Source organism: Gracilinanus agilis, chromosome 1 (genome assembly GCF_016433145.1).
Source record: "Gracilinanus agilis isolate LMUSP501 chromosome 1, AgileGrace, whole genome shotgun sequence".
NCBI lineage: Eukaryota > Metazoa > Chordata > Mammalia > Didelphimorphia > Didelphidae > Gracilinanus > Gracilinanus agilis.
In genome coordinates this window covers 463,964,340-463,986,507 of record NC_058130.1, presented here as the reverse complement: position 1 = coordinate 463,986,507, position 22,168 = coordinate 463,964,340, and the positions used below count along the sequence as shown (strand labels likewise).

At 32.7% G+C, this 22,168-nt stretch overlaps 1 protein-coding gene across 2 annotated transcripts in view; it reads left to right on the top strand.

Moving 5' to 3' along the window:
- The window catches only part of CDH9 (cadherin 9), a 146,210-nt gene that overhangs the window by 82,473 nt on the left and 41,569 nt on the right, over positions 1 to 22,168 (top strand). Inside the window, exons 3-6 of one of the 2 annotated variants that reach the window (XM_044657898.1) lie at positions 7,239 to 7,358; positions 8,012 to 8,179; positions 18,842 to 19,029; positions 20,966 to 21,219. In XM_044657898.1, coding sequence (XP_044513833.1) covers positions 7,239 to 7,358; positions 8,012 to 8,179; positions 18,842 to 19,029; positions 20,966 to 21,219 — 730 coding nt within the window. The remainder of the gene's footprint in view (positions 1 to 7,238; positions 7,359 to 8,011; positions 8,180 to 18,841; positions 19,030 to 20,965; positions 21,220 to 22,168) is intronic. The other variant, XM_044657899.1, reaches the window with a different exon arrangement.

The following is a 22,168-nucleotide window of genomic DNA, read 5'->3' as shown; positions in this document are numbered from 1 at the left end:
TTTGGTAGGATGTCTCATCATTGTCATTTTCTTCAATGAAATTGTTGATTGTTTCTATGATTCCTTCTTTGACCAATTGGTTTTGAAGAATCATATTATTTAATTTCCAATTAGTTTTTGATTTTCCTGTCCAAGTGCCCTCACTAATTATTATTTTTATTGCATTATGATCTGAGAAGGTTACATTTATTATTTCTGCTCTTTTGCATTTGTTTGCAATGATTCTATGCCCTATTACATGGTCAATCTTTGTGAATGTGCCATGTGCAGCTGAGAAGAAGGTGTATTCCTTTTTGTCCCTATTTATTTTTCTCCACATATCAATTAGATCTAATTTTTCTAGGACTTCATTCACCTCTCTGACCTCTTTCTTATTTATTTTTCGGTTTGATTTATCTAGATCTGACAGAGGAATATTTAGATCTCCCACTAGTATGGTTTTACTATCTATTTCCTTCTCTATAATCTTGTTCCTGAAAAAAAATTGCTTTTCTCTTTGGTAAAAACAAAATAAGCAGATTTCCAATAAAGTGCTATGGGTTTCTTTCTTTTTATATGAACTACCTCCCCTTAAATTCAGGAACAGGTTATATAAACTTACCTTCTGTGACCTGTTAAGCCTGGGTACAACTTCCTGACCCTTCCAAGTCTCTCTAATTTTTTCCAAGACTACATGGTTGTTTCAATGTTCTTAGTTAAGGTATCATTTTGATTGCTTGTTCTTTCTTCTATTTCCATTCAAGAGGAGTGTTTATCCTCATTTACTATCATCTTCATCTCAACAACATCATTATTATAGTGTGGTATTTGAACTTATGATTTCATTATGTTTTGGAATGGAAACTCCTTTGACCAGAGCTGAACAATAATTGCCTTGCAATTTAAAGTTATGAAGAATTCCTTACAGCACTGAGCATTTGTCTAGAATAGATTCATTTAACTGTTATGTAGTAATAACAAATATTAAACAAAAAACTTTACACCATGTCTAGGTTTCTATGCACTGTGGCCAAGTTGTTCCATAAGATCACTTAAACACATAATAATTAACCTTAATTCATAATAGCCCTAAATTTCTATGTCTAATCGCAGGATATTCTTAAGTTTTAATATTCACAAAGGGCATGCAGTATTTCAGGTGGTTAGGATGGAGACTGAATATTTATTTTCCAAAGACATATTATGAAGATTAGTCTTTTTAGCACTGAGATCCTTGCTCCAATCAAGGTCCTTTCATGCCTTGTAAATGTAGTAGGGATATGGTGAAATATGATGAGAGATTGGGTGAAAAGAGGGAGCTAAGCAAAGAAAGAGCATATAGAACAAAAAAGAAAGCTATGTATCACTTTACATTGCTTCCTAAAATGCATCACTAGTTATAAGAAGATAGCTATATTAATATTTGGGCAATGTAGATATTAATAGAATTGTAAGTTAGTTGAGCAATGTAGGCAAACTTTTCAAGGAAGTGTTGTCCTCAGACACAAGTTTGTGTAGTTCAGATATTCCTTTATAGGTGTTATCAAGAAGTCGGTAATCTATGCAGGTCTCAGGCAATTTGGGTAGTGAGGAGGGATAAAAGGTGATGTAGGTGATTTGGAAGGGAAATGAAGGAAATAGCTGAATGTAGGGAAGGATGAGGTGGTATATAGGAAGGTAGGGGAATGACTGGGAGTATACAGGAGGGCAGTTTAAACAGACTTATTCACCGAAGCTAGAGACAGAGGATACTGAGGAAATAGACCGAGGTTCTTCAATAAGGGAAGGTATCTCTAAGGTAGAGGGGGATTTGGGCCAATCAGAAATGTCTTATATCTGGCTGGAGGACTTCTCTTGTTAATTTCTAAGTCCTTTGAGGGAGGAAACAAAAGAGCTCCTCCATGCCAGTGAAACTGATGGCTGCAGGAAGTCTCAGGTAGCTACTTCCTGCCAAGATGGATGCCTGCAGTTCCCTTAAGAAATAAAAGAAAATAATTCCTTCCTTCTTCAGCTCTTGCCTTAATCTTCGATACAATGATTCACTAGAGGCTTTGAGTAGGTAACAAAAGGGATTTATTAAAGTCAGGAGTAATCAGAGGGAAAGAGGTTTTAGGTTTTCTAACTGCTTCTAGGGAAAAGACTAGATGGTGGGGGATGGATCACAGGAGAGGTTTAGACTGAAAGAGTCCAGCTCTCCCAGTCAGGAAGGTTTGTCTGTCTTTGAAGTAAAATATTTATCAAATCACTAAATTGGGGTTAACTTGTTTAGGATACCCAACTTGCCTACAGAATCTAAACCCACAATGTCCAATCACTAAGCCACATTTCCTCCCAGGGCCCAAAGGGAAATTCAGGGAAAATAACAGGAATATAATGGAGAGATCCAGAGAAATCAGATAGGTCCAAATTTCCCCAAGACAAAATTAGCACAGGCCAAGCCCAAGCCCCAAAGCAGAAGCCCCCAGGCAAAGCAAGATCCAGAAGGCAAAAGCCCCTTCAGTTGGACTTCAGCCCTATTTATGGCCTCAGGCTCCAACTGACTTTCTGAAGATTCTAAGACCTCCAACTGCCTTTCTGAGACAGTTTGAAATTGCAGAAGCAAAAAGGCTTCTGCTAGTAATCTTGTATTACCATCAACATGAATGTGTTTCCACCTAAAAATCCATATCCTTTTAAAAGAAATGCACAGAATTATTATCTGTAATTAAAGCACTTCTCAGTGCTGTAGACTTTTCTCTTAGATAATATGAACAGAGACCATTCTACTTAGACAAAGATATTCTCCTCATTCTGACATCCATATGCCAATTTCAAAGACTCAGTTTAAAATAATTAATAATAATAATAATTATATGATTGTAATGTTCCAGGGTAGAAAGATGTAGTGTCAAGTATGAACCTATAGTTCAAGGCCCTAAATTTAAATCCTGGCATTCAGTTATTATCTGACACTAGGTAATTAAGCTGATTTGTAAAATGAATAGTAACAATTGCCTGCAAATACTTAAGGCCTCTTTCATTGCCTAATTTTATTAATCTTATCCAAGAGTGAAATTGTTGTCTATCACTCATAGAAGCATATTATTCTCTCAGTAGACTCATATTTGGATTAGTCTTGACTTTGAATTTTGTTTGTAAGACTTTGTATTCTCTCACTCAGTTTACAATCCAAATGAACCTAGCTAGTAAAATAGATAGATTGCAAGACCTGGACTCAGGAAGTCTTGAGTTAAAATGTGGCCTTGGATACTTATTATCATGTGACCCTTGGCAAGGGGCTTAATTTCTCTTTGTCTCAATTTCTCCATCTGGAAATAGAGATGATAATAATAGTAATTCCCACTTCCCTCTGTTGTTGTAAGATGGAAATAAGATAGCAACTATCAAATACTTAGCACAGTTCATGGCACATAGTAAATGCTCTATAAATTATAAGAATCATGATAGGGATAACTGAACTTTACCATCAAACTTTTTTTTTCTTTAGATTAATATAATAGTTTCTAAAACAAAAGAAAAGGTAAATGTCCTTTCCTTTCCATAAATTGACTTTTTCTCTTTTTGGATTAATTATAAGAACTTTTTAAGTTGAGAACTATGGCTTTCTTCCCAACATAAAAGATTTTAGGAATAATGATTCATTAAAAACATTGGAAGGTTGACTTTTCTTCTTTCCCTTCCTGTTCCCCTCACACATTTTTATAAAGATAAATTTTAATAGCAATATAAGATTATGCATGTGGGAGGTTTCACAGGCTATTATATATAGCTGAATAATGGGTTAAATTCTATATATCATCTTGTAATAAGGAATACATTTGTCAAGTTCACTACTTGAATTCTTTCATTTGCATTAGTGAGAGCAACAAAGTAGTGCTCCAAAAACTTTTTACCCTAAATATTTATAATCCAATGTGAAATCAATGAACTGAAAGTAACTAGTAGTGAATTTTAGAAAGTAATGTGAAGTGAAAAATAGCTCTTTTTGGTGTATATGTTTTTTTTTTAAGTTCCCAAGCATCCTATTGTCACAGTAATGTGTTTTATTTCTTTAAGCTGGTTGAATGCTGTTTTTCACTAAGAAGTTCTTTATATCTCCTGCTTTTGTACGGCAGAAGCATAAGGTATATTAGTAATCTTTATTAGTCAAACTCTTTACCTTACAAATAAGAAGACTGAGACTCAGAGAGCTAAAATGACTATCTTAAAGTCAAATAGTAAACATTTTTATTCTGTTGGAAAGAGTACTGGTTGGGGTTCAAATTGCCTTTCTGCCATTCACTACCTAAGTAGTCTTGTGCTCACCAATTAATGAATCAAAAATATTGATGAAATGTTCTGTAGGCCACAGTTTATGCACAGAAAGAGAGTGTTAGAGTAGCTTATGGTGATGGTTCCTTTTGTCCTAAATCTCTGGTTTTATAATTCTGAGATGTTTCTGTCCCTGAGCATATTTATGTGAAAAGATTTATAAGCCCCTTACATAAACATTAACCTGGTAAGTTATTTGCTTACAAATAGATTACTTTATACAAAATATTATAATCATTTAAATGTTTTCACCACCATAATTATTACACTTCCATGAGCACATATGATGAAAAATAAACTCCATGGGTCAATGTATTAGCATATGGAATTCAGACAGTGTCGTTTGGTGTTAGAGGAAGCATGCTATACTTTAATTAAGAGTGCCAGGCTTTAGCTATGATATTAAAACAAAGTTTCTCACTATATATCCTGGCTTTTATTTTCTGCTAGCTATAATAATAGCAATAGTAGTTGAAGTGCTAGTACTAGTACTAGTATTAAACTATTTAACACACAGTGATGTCTTGTAGCTAATATAACCACTTATAATACTATAGTAAAAATAATAAGAATAAATTTCATTTTGGATTTCCAATTAATTACATATACCTTTCATTTTGCCATGTATAAGTGATATTCTTTTATACTCTTACCTTCTTTCTTAGAATCAATACTGTGTATTAGTTCAAAGGCAGAAGAGTGGTAAGAGCTAGGCAATGGGGGTTAAGTGACTTGTCCATGGGTCACACAGTTATGAGATATCTGGGGCCATATTTGAACTCAGGAACTCCTGTTTCTAGGCCCTGGCTCTCAATCCAGCTTCCCCCATGTATGCGTGATCTTTGAAAATAATTGTATCACAGATTGTCTTTCACAATTATGTATTTTTTAATTTTTAAATTTATTTTCAAAGGCTTTTTTGGTCACCTACTAAAAAGCTAATGAATTTAACTTGGCTAATACCATCTATTTCTTTTTTGTTAACTTTGCAATATGATAATGATGTAATAAATACAAACTACAAATTAGCTTTTCTACCTTCCCCACATTTTCTTTTAAAGCTGGGCAAAATATTCTTAATGCAGAAGCTTGGATGTTTTTTGTAAGCCTACTTTCTGATTCATAAATTCCTATAAATTTTTATAAATAATCACATATTATTTTCTTCTCTGTCTTCTGAGCAAAATGCAATAAGTCAAAATTATAACATTGTTTAATATATGGATTTGCCTAAGTTCATTGAGGGCAAAAATAGTGCCATGTTCATATTTATGTCTCCATGAGGACCCAGCAACAGATTTTGGTAAAGAGTAGTCAAATAAAAACTATTTCTTGAATTGACTTGAATAAACTATGCATAGAATAAAAAAGAGAGAGACTATAGTCTACCAGCATATTCCTGTTCTCCAACATTATCTTTGACAAAGAGCCCCTTATTTAGCATATGAAGTCATAGCCAATTTAATTAATATTTTCAATGTGAAAAGGAAAACTATTTTTTTTCATAGCAGACCTAGAACTGACCTGAGAGAAGACCATTTCTGAAAATTATTAATCATTTCAGATTTGAGATTGGCCCACTTAATTTTCAATTTGTTTTAGTTCCCCACATACAATGTTTTCAATAGTAAGAAATCTATATATCTAAAAAGTGATAGATATAGTATGAGAACTTTGGTATAAAGCATTATTCTGATATTATTTGAGCTAAAACAATTTAAAATATTTGCTCATTATCTTTATAAAATATTCAGGTCATTAAAAAACAATCAGTGTTTCCTACAGTGTATGTAAGACACAAAATCTCAGAAAGCTTGCTTATTTCTCTGCTATTTTAGAATGTGGTTTATTTTGGTTTGGGGTATATTTGTTGTATTGTTTTCATTTTAGGAGCTTAATAAAAGTATCTAAGTCTTCTGTATTATGACACAGTAATATCCAACATGTAATACTTTTCACTGTATCTTAGATAAATGAATTCATCTAATATAGTAAAACATTTCCTATACTTCTTATTTCCTATCAGTACTAGTCTCTTTCAAATAGGAATGATTTTCCTCCGTTTTTAGGGCACTGGTTTTTGTTCTCGTGTGGGCTGAGAAGCTAAATGATTTATTCTTTAATTTTGAACTTAGCTTAAGGGTTTGCAGTTTTTTATTCTATGAAGTTGCTTCTTCCCAACTTCCTTTTCACAATGCTACATTTAAGACATTAAAGAGAACATTAATTGTATTGGCAAAATATTATTTCTGAGCCTTTAGAAAATGACCCATTTTAAGTTATTTTGTATGCATGAAAGTCAGTCTTAGGGGCAGGAAAGAAAGAAAGCAAGAAAGCAAGAAAGAAAGAAAGAAAAAAAAGAAAGAAAGGAAGGAAGGAAGAAAGAAAGGAAGGAAGGAAGGAAGGAAGGAAGGAAGAAAGAGAAAGAGAGAAAGAAAGAAAGAATGATAGAAAGAAAGCTATTGTTTGAACTCAGGTTTTCTTCTTTCCATGTACATTATTCTATCCACTCTAATACCTAGCTCTTTTTACATAAGATGAGTAACAGAGATATACATAAAGTATTTCCTAGTTACATAAATATGATAGAAACATGCAAAAATAAAATGTATCATATCTTTTATTTCTAGGCCTTTATTTGATTCATAACAAAGACAGGGTTCCTTTGTGTCTTGTTCTATTAGCAAATGATGGTTAAATTTATACAAATAAGCAATAACAGGAGGGTTATAAGTATACTATTCAGCATTACTATTTTACCAAACACTTATGCTTTTCACTAGAATGAATAGTAGTATTGGTCAAAAACTGGACTTAAACCCATGGTTTCCTGATTTAATGTTTATTCATCATAGACTACCAAAACAAGACTTTCTATTTCATAATTTTGTATTTTGTCTAATTCAAATATGCATGTATATATCTATGGTGGGATAATTTTTCTTTAGGTACATATGTTATCCAAGTTTTGGCAACAGATGCAGATGATGCCAACTATGGAAATAGTGCCAAAATAGTGTACAGCATACTCCAAGGACAGCCATACTTTTCAGTGGACCCAGAATCTGGTAAGGAAATAATATTTGGACATTATGGCTAATGTAATAATTTCAGAAACAGAAGTAGAACTAATTCCTTTTTATGTATCTTACTTTTTTTAATAATTTAAGGAAAGTTCATACTGTTTAAAAAAAAACACTGATTATATGATTTGAAGTACTTCCATCACACTAAAAAGTAGTGGGGGTAGTGTCTTCTTTCTTAAAAAGAAAAGTACATTTCTTTTAAAATGCTATTCTATTGTGCTATAACTTGCATCTCAATTTAGATTATAAAACCCAAAGTTTAATAGAGTTTCATTCAAATAATTAAAACATGGGGCAATTTAAAAAAGAGACAAACCCCGAAGCTTCTGACAATTTCTAAAATGAAACAAGAACATTTGGCTGAAAGATCTGCATTGACTGAAAAGCTAATGTTTGTTATCAAAAGGATAATTAAATTGATTTAGCAAAGACCATACACTGAACAATGGCAAGACTAGAAAGTTCTCTATTCTGGAAAATACATTAAATTGGCCATGGATTGAAAAGTTTATTTCTGTATAACTAAATTTTATTTTTTTTTACCGTGATTAACATCTGTCCAGTATAACTTACATAAATCTATTTTAAAACTTTAGTATTTAAATTGCATGACTTTTTTCTCCTTTCTCCAAAAGGCATAATAAAAACAGCATTACCAGATATGAGCAGAGAAAACAGAGAACAGTATCAAGTGGTCATCCAGGCCAAAGATATGGGCGGACAGATGGGTGGATTATCAGGGACAACCACAGTGAATATCACTTTGACTGATGTCAACAACAATCCTCCACGATTTCCCCAGAGTAAGGAATATTTAAATTTATATATTTGAAAAGTTTCTTTAAAATCATTTTCATGATGCATCATCATTTTCATAAGTAGATTCCCCATTTAGTTTTTAAAGAGGAGAACGTTTATTTTGAATATATAAGTAAATGGTAAAAAAACTCCATGATATTATGCATATCTTTTCAATAGCTTATATTTTCATAACACAATTAGGTTTGCAAAACACTATGCACATTATCTTATTTGAATCTCACAACAACCAGAAGTGGTATGTGCTCTTATTATCTACAAATGAGAAAACCGAAGCTTAAGAGAAATTTAGTAATTTGTCAGGGATGCTATTAGTAACAAGTCTAAAACAAATCTTACTAGTCAATGTCATTTAGTTTCCTCACTAATTAAAAAAAGGAATTGATGTTTACTAGTGCTTGAGTTGTGTAGTAGAAGGCATTAAAAGTATGAAGTACTCGAGTTATTTGGGCTAAATTTTTTATCCTTCTTTCCAGCAATAGTATGTATTTTCTCCCTCCTCATTACCTCACCTTCTAACTTTACCAACTTTTCTTCTCTGTCAATCCATTCTGAGCTACCAAATTCCAAACTGGTGAATGTAAAGTCATCAGATTTGGAGGAGTTGGACAGTATTATGAACTATATCAGTGTAAAGTCACAATTAATGAGGAGAGTCATTCCAATTCTTACCTGGCACAACTTCAACCTTTGAGGTCAGCTCCTCAAATATAATAGACTAATCATGGCAGAATCACTAACAGGTTGACTAGTTAAATTTAGTTAAATCATATTTCAAAGCCTAATCCTCATCATTAATAACAGGGACGCAAATCCATCTCATTTGATGAGTAATAATAATGATGAATATTAATTAATAAATACAATATATAATTAACATTAATGTTATACTACTATAATAATAATCATAATACATTATTTCACTATAAAGCATCAGTTCAGATATGATCCAAAATTTATGATGACTCAAAGCAATTTCCTCTAATATGTGTTATGTGAAATGAGCTATATAAGGTTCTTTTTTTCCCTCACATGATTTCTAATACTTATGGTTTGCTTGTCCAGAGCTATGATTTCACTGTTGTAGAGAATGTCAAGTACAGAAATTTTTCACATTGATACAGATAAGTAATTCTTGTATATAATGGTTCTATGTTGCATTACTTTTCTACTTTCCTAGGCCACAGATCCAAAGAAATGTTAAGTGACTTTCTAAGATTATGTCACAAGGTAGAATTTATCAGAGTGACTTAAACCCTTGACTTTGAGGCCAACACTTTATCAACTAAAATTATATATTTACATTAAAATTCTGTTGTGGAAGAATTATTACATGAATCCAAAATTGTGTACTGCATTTGTTGTTTTAAATTATTCAGAAGCCCAGACAATATTAGCAGAATATATCAGAGATTCACTCCTATATATATTTTCCTTGTCTTTGTCAAGTGGATCTAAATTATATGGTGCATCATGAACTGACATATTCAAAAAGAGTACATAGAGGGCAGCTGGGTAGCTCAGTGGATTGAGAGTCAGGACTAGAGACAGGAGGTCCTAGGTTCAAAGCCAGCCTCAGATACTTCCCAGCTGTGTGACCCTGGGCAAGTCACTTGACCCCCATTGCCCACCCTTTCCACTCTTCCACCTAGGAGCCAATACACAGAAGTTAAGGTTTTAAAAACAAAACAAAACAAAACAAACAAAAAAGGAGTACAAAGAAAATAAGCTTTATTCAATTACACAAAAGATCTGATTCCATCAGCATAGAATTGCCTCAGGTTGAAATATCTATGCTCCATGGCTTGACTGACATTATTCTGGATGTAAAAACCACAATAATTAACAATAATAAAAATATTTCCCCTCAGTGTGATTAGATATACAATCTTCTTAAAATACTTCTCAATATTAACTAAGCTTGATCTTTGATAACAGATATACACTTCATCATTGGGCAAAAAGTTTAAGTCTTTAGAGCTTAGATAGATTTATTGATAATTAAAAATCTACCATTTCAGCCTTTGAAACAAGGGATTGCCTACTTTGTTGAAAGAGGAAATTCACAAAAATATCACAATATTTTATATACACACTGCCACACTGCCACACACATGGCTCATATGATCCTGTTGTATGCAGTCTAAATCTTCACTTGTTTCTATAATAATAGTCTTTATTAAGTTTAATTCTCTATCATTTTGCCTATATTTTGAGATTACAATCAGAAAATGGGTTAAAATGAAATTATAATGTGTATTTATATCATGTAATTGTATTTAAAATTCTCATATACTGAGGAAGAAGCTTTAATTTTAGAAAATAGGCTATTGACATAGCTTCATGACAAGAGATATGCTCAAAAATATATAGGGCCTGATGAAAAGGAGGAGAAAGAAGTATCTTTGAAGAAGAAAAATTTGAGTCTTAGAGTTGTCTAGCTTGGTAATTGCAAGTGTCATCTGATCATGAAAATTCTTTAAAATGAATCCTTAAGAATAGACAATTGAGACAAACTTTCAGTGTTTCATCAAGATATTCTCAGACTTAGCCTAAACTTCCCATTAAAGGATTATATATTTCAGGTATGAAGTTGCACTGGAACAAGTACTGAATTTAGAAAACATGTCTTAACTTTTAGTTCACGTACAAGCACTGAGCTTTGTGATTATAGAAGTCAGTAACTGTTCTAATTCTCTATTTCTTCATCTATAAAATGGGAATTATACTGCTTGTACAAGATGCCACAAAGGGTTTTTGTGGATAAAATTAAAGAACATATTTTGAGAAATTTGGAAGCATTCTTATAAGTGAACCTTATTGTTACATTTGGAAATTAAGGCAAACCAAGAGACAATGTTCTGAGCATGATCAGTTTATCAATTAGGTTAGCAGTAATCAATAAATGCGTTAGTAGTCTCTTTCATTGACCAAGGACATAAATAGGGATCACCAACCTCCGTATAGTTTGGGGAAGTACAGAGTTGGGTAGACAGAGAAGACATTATAATTGGTTACAGGGTAGACAGTGTTATGGGGACAGGGACATCTATTTTTTTTTATTAAATAAAGAGGGCCAATACATGTGGGACTATTGATCATAGCTCTTCAACAAATAAAGAATGTTAATTATTTTATGGAGCCCATCAACAACTTGCAAGCCTTCTTATAAGATCTAAGTTAGTAGATTCCTTGGTGTCTAGAATGGATTGTTAGGGATATAAGAGCTTTGTAAGTTCAGACAATGTATCTTTTGGAGATCAGTTAACTTTGAGCAAGCTCAGAAGGATTCCTGAGCTCAACTTAAGCCAGATGGACACACCTCAAGCTAGATTTCTGAGCTTAACTCAAACCATATGGATACAGACTGAGTTATGAAATTAATACAGCATAATATCACTTTTATGGTAGAACTTATACTGTTGAAATTTATAGAGGTAATATTAATTCATGAATTATAATTGGAAGTTTCCCTGGAAAGAATGTATGTAATATAGAATCCCATGAAACACTTGGTGCGACATTCTACTCTCCAACTCTCTCTTCTGTTGTACTTAAAAAAACCATATATATATATATATGATTTTTTAAATATATATTTAATATATATTTCCCCCCCATGGCTAAATGATTGATGATTTTTCACTCCCTCCTTCCTTCCCCTCTCCCCCTTCATGGAGCTGACAAGCAATTCCCCTGGGTGATACATGTATCATTATTCAAAATATATTTCTATATTATTCATATTTGCAATAGAGTGATCTTTTAAGGCCAAAACCCCAATCATATCCCCATAGAACCATATGATCAAGCAGCTATTTTTCTTCTGTGTTTCTATTCCTGAGGTTCTTTTTTTGGATATGGATAGCATTCTCCTAATTTCCTCTGAATTGTCCTGGATCATTGCATTTCTTATAGTAGAAAAGTCTGTTATATTTGATTGTGCCGCAATGCATCAGTTTCTGTGTACAATGTTCTCCTGATTCTGCTCCTTTCACTCAGCATCAGTTCCTGGAGGTTTTTTCAGTTCACATAGAAATCCTCCAGTTCATCATTCCTTTGAGCATGATAGTATTCCATCACCAATAGATACGACAATTTGTTCAGCAATTCCCCAATCAATGGACATCCCCTAATTTTCCAATTTTTTTTGCCACCACAAAGAGAGCAGCTATGAATATTTTTGTACAAGCATTTTTCCTTATTATCTCTTTGGTATGAAAACCCAGTAGTGGTAAGGCTGGATCAAAGGGCAGGCATTCTTTTAAATCCCTTTGCACATAATTCCAAATTGCCCTCCAAAACAGTTGGATTAATTCACAACTACACCAGCAGGGTATTAGTGTCTCAATTTGCCACATCTCCTCCAACATTTCTCATTGTCCTTTGCTGCCATATTGGAAAATATGCTAGGTTTGAGGTGGTACCTCAGAGTTGTTTTCATTTGCACCACTCAGGAGGGATTTAGAACACTTTTTTATGTGCTTATTTATAGTTTTGATTTTTTTCATGTGAAAACTGCCTCTTCCTATCTCTTGACCACTTGTCGATTGGGAAATGGCTTGATTTTTTTTTTTATTTTGTAGATTTGACTTAGTTCCTTATATATTTGGTAAATTAAACCTTTGTCATAGAGTTTTATTATAAATTTTTCCCTCAGGTTGTTGTTTTCCTTCTAATTTTTGTTGCATTGGTTTCATTTGTACAAAACCTTTTTAATTTGATATAATCAAAATCATTCATTTTACATTTTGTAAGGTTCTCTATCTCTTGCTTGGTCTTAAATTCCTTCCTTTCCTATAGATGACAGGTATACTCTTCTATGTTCACCTTCATTTTTTTTATTTATGATTTCAATCTTTATATTTTTCATTTACCCATTTTTAATTTATCTTGGTGTAAAGGTGTGAGATCTTGATCTAAGCTTAATCTCTCCAATATTGTTTTCCAATTTTCCCAGTAGTTTTTGTCAAACAGTGAGTTTCTGCCCCCAAAATTGTGATCTTTCGGTTTATCAAACACTAGCTTGCTAAGGTCATTTACCCCTAGTATATTCCACTGTTGTACTTTCTTTGTACCCCTCATTCTTTTGGTATGTGTGTGTGGAATGATTTTATAATCAGGCAGCCCTATGATGAGTAATTGTTCTGCCATTTATAAGCTGGCCTTATGCAAGGTATTTTCTTTTGCTGAGCCTTTTTTTCTCTACACCTGGGATAGTAAAACTTGAATAACTTACAATAAAAAGTATTGTGGGCAGAGGAAAAATTGTGTATTTTAATATGCTCTTTACATAATAATAAAATACTATATAAAAGTTAGCTCACAATCAAAGTAAAGTTTAATATTTTTGACATGATTGGAAAATTTATTTTAAAACATGATCCTAATTACCACATCTTTGAATTCACTTTAATATCAGTACATGCCAATGTGCTACCAAAACCTCTGCTGGAAAGTGAAATATTAAATAAAATTGATCATTTGGCATAATGTAAAATAAAATTGATATTCCTTTTATTCAACGTATTTTTCCAAAGAGATCCAACATGTATAAATAGACATGATATGTATTTATCATTGACAAATTTTAAACATCTAAGTTATTTTTTTAAACCTTTACCCTCTGTCTTAGAATCTTAGAAGTATTGATTCTAAGACAGAAGAGTAGTAAGTGCTAGGCAGTTGGGGTTAGGTGAATTGTCCAGGGTCACATAGCCAGGAAGTGTCTTAGGCAAGATTTGAAACCATGATCTCCCTTCTCCAGGCCATGACTCTCCATCCACTGAGCCACCTAGATGTCCCTTTAAGTTCTAACAAAATGTAATCTCACATATACCATCAAAGAAAAATAGAGAATTGAATGAAATCCAATCAAATTGACCAAATTTGATTATGCAGTTTAAATTGTACTTTAATTTCCAAGTATTCATATTTAACAGACAATTCCTAATCCTTCAGTTAAATATATTCATGTGGACTATAATTTACATTTAGAATATATTTGATAAATGTCATATAATTTTTTACAAAAGATAATCATTTGCTTCCATTATTGGTACATAAAACCTCTGCATATTTGACATTTATTAATAAACTTTTACTAATAAACAGTATTTATTGAATTTTGAATGAAATTCTTTATAATCAGTTGCATACAATTGCTTATTTTATTACATCAAATAAATACCTTGATTCTCTTTTTTATTAGATTTGATTACTATATACACTTGAATGGCAAGATAATGTGATTAGAAATGATTATTATTCCTTCTGAAAAACTCGAATTGTTTCATATATATTACTATACATAGGCTCCAATCTCCCCTCTGCTCATGATAATTCTGCCCCAATTTGATGTTAAAGGAATTCTAATTTAGAGTAGACAGAATGTGTGGCACAGAAAGGAAAAAAATTCTGTTTCTGGAATATAGGATTTGTGTTTTATTCTTTATGATTCTAAAATTTAAATCCTATGTTCAACTTGGGAATTTTGCTTAATCCCTTTAGGTTTTTATTTTAATGTGCACAATAAAACTGTTTGACTAGATGGTTTCTGAGACTTGTTCTGTTCCTAGCCATGTGATCTAATATGCATTGCCATCTTCAGTCCAATTCCTTAGTTGGTTTAAACAGTGTTCTAAAAGCACAGGACAAGTTTTTTTTAATAAAAAACAAATTCAATTTTGTGATTTATAATCTTGGGAATTCATCTTTTGATCTTTTTTTCTCCTTTACTATCAATTTGTAATTTTGGCACACAAACTCCCCAAAGGATCTCTGCCTCACAGAAAATGTCAGAAAAGATAATGCTCATTTTGTTCCAGATATGTATCAGATTGTACTTAACAATAATACATAGCTGAAAATTTTATACAATTTTTAAGGTTTGCAAAGGGTTTTATATGTGTAACATTGTCTATCCTAGTCCTCAGTTCCGAAAGGGTTAGGAATATTATTTATTCCCAACTGTGGGCTCTGGTTATCTTATGAGGAATTAAGAGGAATAAGCTCTCTGCCACTGGTTTTGCTCTCCACTGATGCTGATCTTCCACAGTTTGGGGTGTTCTGAACCCTGGTACATTTGGCCACTAACAGATTACCTTTTATGAAGGTATACTTACTTCAAAAAATATGATCACAAAATACAAACATTCTATTTAACATATGGTTCCTAATTCACTTCCAATTTTGTACCAGTTTAATCTTTGGGAAAAGGAATATTATTAGGTTAAATCTTGGGTCTTTTCCTATGGAGCATAGATTTTCCCAGTCCAAAAATCCCTTTAGGCTTAAATCCCAGGCACCTTGGTTTCTCAGAACTTTCGTGAAGAGCTAGGAAATTGTGGATACACAACTAGAATCCAGGTTCTATGAGTCCCATGATTCAAATTCTAATTTAATTCTGATTCTGTGGTACCTAAAACTCAGAAGGACAAATTAAATAAAATAGGACCAAGAATCCCAGGGCAAGAAAACCTAAGAACCAAGGAGTAAGATGAAGTGGAGGTTAGGGGAGTCTTACTGTCCTTATCTAGTCAGTTCATAGCAACTGTGGTACAGATGGAAGAGTACATAGTGTTAAATTCACCTGTTTTGTTTAAATGAATTTGTTTTATATATTTATCTATTTTGTTGTGAATATGGGGATTGCCCCCTGAATATTTTTAAAAAGAAGCACTATTTGGTTTCTTTATATTGTAAAAATCGTTACTTTTCTCCCCTTGTACTGATGTATTTACCCTTTATTTATTGTAATTGTAAATTTATTTGTTTGCTATGATCCATTGGGGAGATTGGTCTCCCAAAGGATCACAGTGGGGAATGTGTCATTTGAAATTATTGTAAGCCTATGTCTTCCAGGACTCTCTCTACTACAACTTCCCTTGACACCTCCCCCTTTCTTTGGGGGAGGTGTCAGAGAAAGTATAAAAGGGAAAATTTGGGCTTTTTCTCTCACTCTACCTTGGAGGCTGGCTGGGCTCTCTCAACCATGAGCTCTGCTCACTCTCTACCCAGTAGGGTTAGCTCTCTCCACCCTGGAAGCGTGCTTTCTACCCTGAGACCCTGATCTCTCTCTTGGAGCCTTTTTTCCTTTCTTCCTACCTCCTAGTTTTCCCTAGACCTTTTCCTTTCTAATTAAAATAAAAGCTAGCTATTCAGACCCTAAAGTTGCTCTCTGATAATTCATTTGAGGGCTCTAGTCAATTTCCCCCACCCGGACTGGGTACCACTACTTTCCCTTCTCTTCCACTACCTTCCTCTCTCCTTTCTTCCAATCCATCCTACCATCCTACCTCCATCCCTTCAATTTCAACACACAATAGGAATAAAAGTAACTCAATATCACCAGTTTTAAAGATGTAGGCTTTCCAACTACAGGGTCAATCAAAAGAGTCCAAGAGAATATTTCTACCCATGTGGTAGGGCATGGAGAATTCCTGCACATAAAATCTGGGTATACCCAACACAAACTACTTTACATATATGTTGACTCCTTGGAACCTCATAATAGCCTCACTACATAGAACCTACAAATAATCCTGCTTTATATATTTATATATTAGTAAACTGAGACTGAGACCTTTTATGATTTTTTATAATCACATATTATTTGACACTTAAAACAAGGACTTTTTGACTGAAAGTCCATTGCATCTCACATATCAAAAACATGCCTTACCCCCTCCCTCACTTTGGTGATGTAAATATGATACAATTCAATTCAGCCTAAAAACACTAAGTGCCTTCTCCTGGGGACAGGGGATATAAACACAAAAAGTAAAAATTTCCTATCCCACAGCTTACATTTTAATGGAAGGGAATTATACACAGAGATACGTGTATGCAAAATATACTCAGCAAATTAAATATACTTTTATGTGGTACTCAATCGGTGGAGGTGTGGGGGAGACAAGAAAGCTCATGAAGAAGTGAACATTTGACATGAGTCTTTAATGAACCAAGGGATTCCATGATTCAAAGTGAAGACAGAGATTCCCAGGCATGGAGAACCCATTTTCAAAAGGTAGGGAATTAGATATTGAAGTATCATAAATAGAGAGCATGCAGTACCTCAAAAGTGATTCACTTTATCTCTTATTTTTTATTGACAAATTACTTAAGACTGAGGGATCTTAAACTAAAGACAACTTCTTTCCCACCAAATTCCAATTATACAAAGACCATCACACATACTGAATGGCAAATAAACCTATTAATTCAAGCCAATAGCAAACAGGAATAAAAGTAGTTATACCTATTCACCCATAAAGACAAGGAATCCTCTGAGAGTGAAATAGATCAACCATGAGAGAGGTAGAGTCCATAATCTCATAAAAGGGAAAATCACCTTAAGTTTTAGCATGCTAACTGTGAAGAGAGATGTGATTGAGGTTGGAATACCTCTATTTATTGGTTTGTCCCTGAGTCTTTTCCCTTCAGTGACCTTTACCCTAAAAAGAATCTGGAAACATTTACTCTTTTGAAACTGGAAGTCAGAAGATCTTGGATAGCTACTATTTCGAGCTTTTACCCACATTTCTCATGTATGCAATGAGCACAGAGTAATCATTCTCCAATGAGGAGAGCTTTATAAAAATTAGCTCAAACCTTGGGTTATAACTTAAAATTGAGTATTAGTGGTTCAGACAAGACTTATTCTTCCAAATTGCAATGACTATTTCAGTATCCATTTAAATGAGAGCAATAAAACTTGATTTGTAAAGAGAAATCCATACTCCACATTTTTTTAATTAACTAATTTTGCCTCCTCCTAGGTCTAATAAGCTACATTTCATTCTTCTTTTTGAAGAGAAGGGACACCAACTATTGATTAGGAGCTTATAAAAAGAGAAATTTGATGAAGTTAAAAGTCCTGATACTTTCAGTTTTCTATGATCCTTCTTCATAGAAATATTAATGCCGGGGGCAGCTGGGTAGCTCAATGCATTGAGAGTCAGACCTAGAGACGGGAGGTCCTGGGTTCAAATTCGGCCTCAGACACTTCCCAGCTGTGTGACCCTGGGCAAGTCACTTGACCCCCATTGCCCACCCTTACCACTCTTCCACCTAGGAGCCAATACACAGAAGTTAAGGGTTTAAAAATGTAAAAAAAAATATTAATGCACAATAAAATTGAAATGACAAAAACAATTTTAAAAGTAAATAGAGGTTTAGATTAGTGACTATTTAGAAATTTAGAACACAGTAGAAAATCAGCTAGCAATATATGTATATATATATATTTTTTTCAAAATAAAATATATAACGTTTTAAGGTACTTTCTGTACAAAGAAAATACAAAATTTTTTTTGGTTTCCTTTGGTATTCATAAGATGTAGATTTTAATTCTTACTCTTTCTTTAATTAAGCATGAGATTTTGGTAAAATTACATCATCTCTTTGAGCCTCAGTCTCTTCTTTGGCAAAATGAGGTGTTTGTACTAGATAATCCCTAATGTTTCTTCCAAATCTTAACTTTAATAATTTTATGATGCAAAGACCAGAGTTGTCTGTATGATAAAAATTATCTGAATTCCTTTGCAATTTTAAGCCACTTTATTCAAATGAGAAAAGGAAGGGTAAATTAATATTACTCATTTTCTAAAGTTACAATGTCAAAATGGCACTCATTTAATTTGCAGGTACTTATCAGTTCAGTTCTTCCGAGTCTGTGTCACTTGGAACTCCACTGGGAAGAATAAAGGCCAATGATCCTGATGTGGGGGAGAATGCAGAGATGGAGTATAGCCTTGTGGAAGGAGATGGCTCAGATATGTTTGACATCATCACTGACAAGGATACACAGGAAGGGATCATAACTGTCAAAAAGGTTTCTTTTCTCCATTTTTTTCTAAATTAATAGATAATATGTTACCTTTATGATGTTTTTTAGTTCCATGAAGCTGTTTGAATTTATTTTCTGCCTTCTTTGGAGAATATTCACCTCCTATGAATTAAATTTTTTTGATAGTTCATTACTCATAAGACCACCTTTTGTCATAGATAAACCACATGTCACAATTCAACTATAAGAAGAAATAATGTTTATAGATATGTGCAGTAAAAATTAAAATCAGGAAATAAGTGTTATCTTCTTTGAAGTTAATTTTATTTGGCTTCATTAAAAGTCTCTTGGGGTGTAGATAAGGCATTGGGGAGCCTGAAGATGTGAAGAGCTACTCTTGAAGGGTTTTATATAATATGTTTATGTAATATTATTTCTTAAGACATCAGCCTAATGTTATAATATTAGCAATCAATTTTCCTTCAAGTGTGGTAATTATTATGATGATTTCAGGACTGTATAATTTTCTCTAAATATGATGAAATTGACAAATATGAAGCTAAGTTATATGCATACATATGATTAGATTACCTTAAGTTTTTAACATATAATATCAATTCAACATTTCTCCCAAAGACTAATAAAGATGTGTCATTTTTATATACTGAGGACTCAGATGTAGAATATTTTAAATATCCTAAGTAGTTAAATGAGGACTTGGACAAATGGCTCATATAAGGCACACTTTATTTTACTTTTGATTCTTCCTTCTAAATCTATATCATCACAAATGTAATATACAATGCATATACTGTTTACAGTACATATAGAGTACTAAGTATTTTGATATGCATATTCATCAGAATGCAATATTGAAGATAACACAGACTACTCAATATAAAGAAAATTTCATTTGCATCTAAAAACTAACACTTCAAGCAAATATTTATTAAGCATTTATGTGTTAGGACTTGCAGATAAAAAAAATACTAAATAGTTACCTCTTCATAATAGAAAACATTCTATTAGAGAAGTGTACAATTAAGAGAGAAAGAAAAGGAGAGAGAGATTTTTCCCCTGATTTGATGACCTTATTAAGAAAGTAAATTTGTTAAGTTACAGTTGTTGTCCTGCCTCGCATGCATGAAACCAGGCAAAGCATTGCCCAAGAGTGAGAGGAGGATGGCGGAGAAAAGAGAAAGAAAGGCAAGGCATGGGAATAGAAAAAAGAAGAGAAGGGAAGAAGAGAGGAGAGGAGAGGAGAGGGCTATTTATTAAGTGTCAACTGAGTTGAACATTGGAGGAAACAAGATTCTAAGAGGCAGATATGGTATATCAAAGCTCATTCTTGATTTGTAAAAATGTTTTGAGGCAGGAGATGGAATATGATTTATGGAGATGGGCTAGTGAGGCTATTTGGCTGGAAAGAAGAGTGTGAAAAGAATTAAAATAAAATTAACTGGAAAAATAGGTGGGAAAACAGAATATGATGGTCTTTAAATGTCAGACTGAAAGGGTTTTTTTTTTATCTTAGAGGCAATAGTGAACCATTTAAATTCTTGAATTGCCAGAGGAGTTAACATGATTAAATATGAATTTTATGATATCAATTTGCAGATATTTGGAAGAAGTGTTGAACAGGAAAGAAACTCAAAGCTCTAAGACCAATTATGAGGCAATTTCAATAAACTTACAAAAGATGAAGAATATCTGAAGTAAAATAGGAGCTGCCTTTTCCATTCATTGCCTTACTCAATCCAATTCCACAAACATTTATGAATTACCTGTTTTATAATGAGCTTGCCTTTTTTAAATGTAATTATGTATTTCCTTTGTCATTTATGTGAACACTACTTTGGGAAGCTATTTAGCCATAGGTCAAGTTAGCATTGAGACTGATGACTTACAGTTTCAACTTTTCATGGACTGAAGTGAATATACTGTTGTTAAATGTGAAAACTCTTGTCAATTTTATCTGTAGAAATTGGATTTTGAGAAGAAAATGTTATATACTCTTAGAATCGAAGCAAGTAATACACACCCTGATCCACGATTCCAACACCTGGGGCCATTCAAGGATACAGCAATGGTAAAAATTTCTGTGGAAGATGTTGATGAGCCCCCTGTTTTCAGTAAACCTTTTTATTTGATAGAAGTAGATGAAGATGTAAAAGAGGGTAGCATTATTGGACAAATCATAGCTTATGATCCAGATGCCATCAAGAATTTAATAAAGTAAGTATTTCAGAAATGTTCACCTTGTCACAAAAAAATTAAAACTTCATTCTATTACTGACATTCTATTGATAAAAATTAAGTACTATATTATGATTTTTTCTTAAATTTGTCAGTCATGATCCATTATATCCTTCCACTATAGTTCTTTAGAAACCAAACAAAATGAGTAAGCAAAACATTGGGAAACTATACAACTCTAAATTATAGGAATGGAAAGGCTGATGAGTCTATTATTATTCTTAGTATAAATATGCCTAATAACCCCAGCCAATTGGAAGAAACAGTTGTACCTGAAATTACGTACTTATCACAAAACTCAAAATAGAAAAGGAAACATACTGTAATTAACCTGCTAGAACTAACCTTAGCCACAATTAAATATTAATGACTATCAATGTGTAAATTACCAAGTAAATGAGATGTATTTTCTGTGATTAAAAATCTCAAAATCTTTGAACTGTTTGGAACAGAGTCATTTTCCCTATATTTGTCACTTAAGGGTTTTCAAAGCTAGAATGTTGACTTGTAATACAAGGTAGTTTCCTCATGCTTTTTAAAAGGCATATACTTTATAGATGTTAACATTTTGATTGATCTTTCTTATTATCCATATGCATTCTCTACTCATTAATATAGATAGCAATCTTTCCCTGCCTTCTCAACTTGTATTATATTTGCTCATATATTTTCATAATTCCTTTCAATTTGCTATCCAGTGTGTTTAAGTTTATTGATCAATAACTGCACTGTTCTGAAAACTTTTTAAACCTTGCTTTCATTTTTCCATAAATTTCATATTTAGATTTTTGAAAAGTAAACTTAATAATATTCTCATTTCTTTTTTGAAGTATTATAATGGCCTATTTTCAAAACAAATTTATATATATATATATTTATATATATATACACACATAGATAGATATAGATATAGATATAGATATAGATA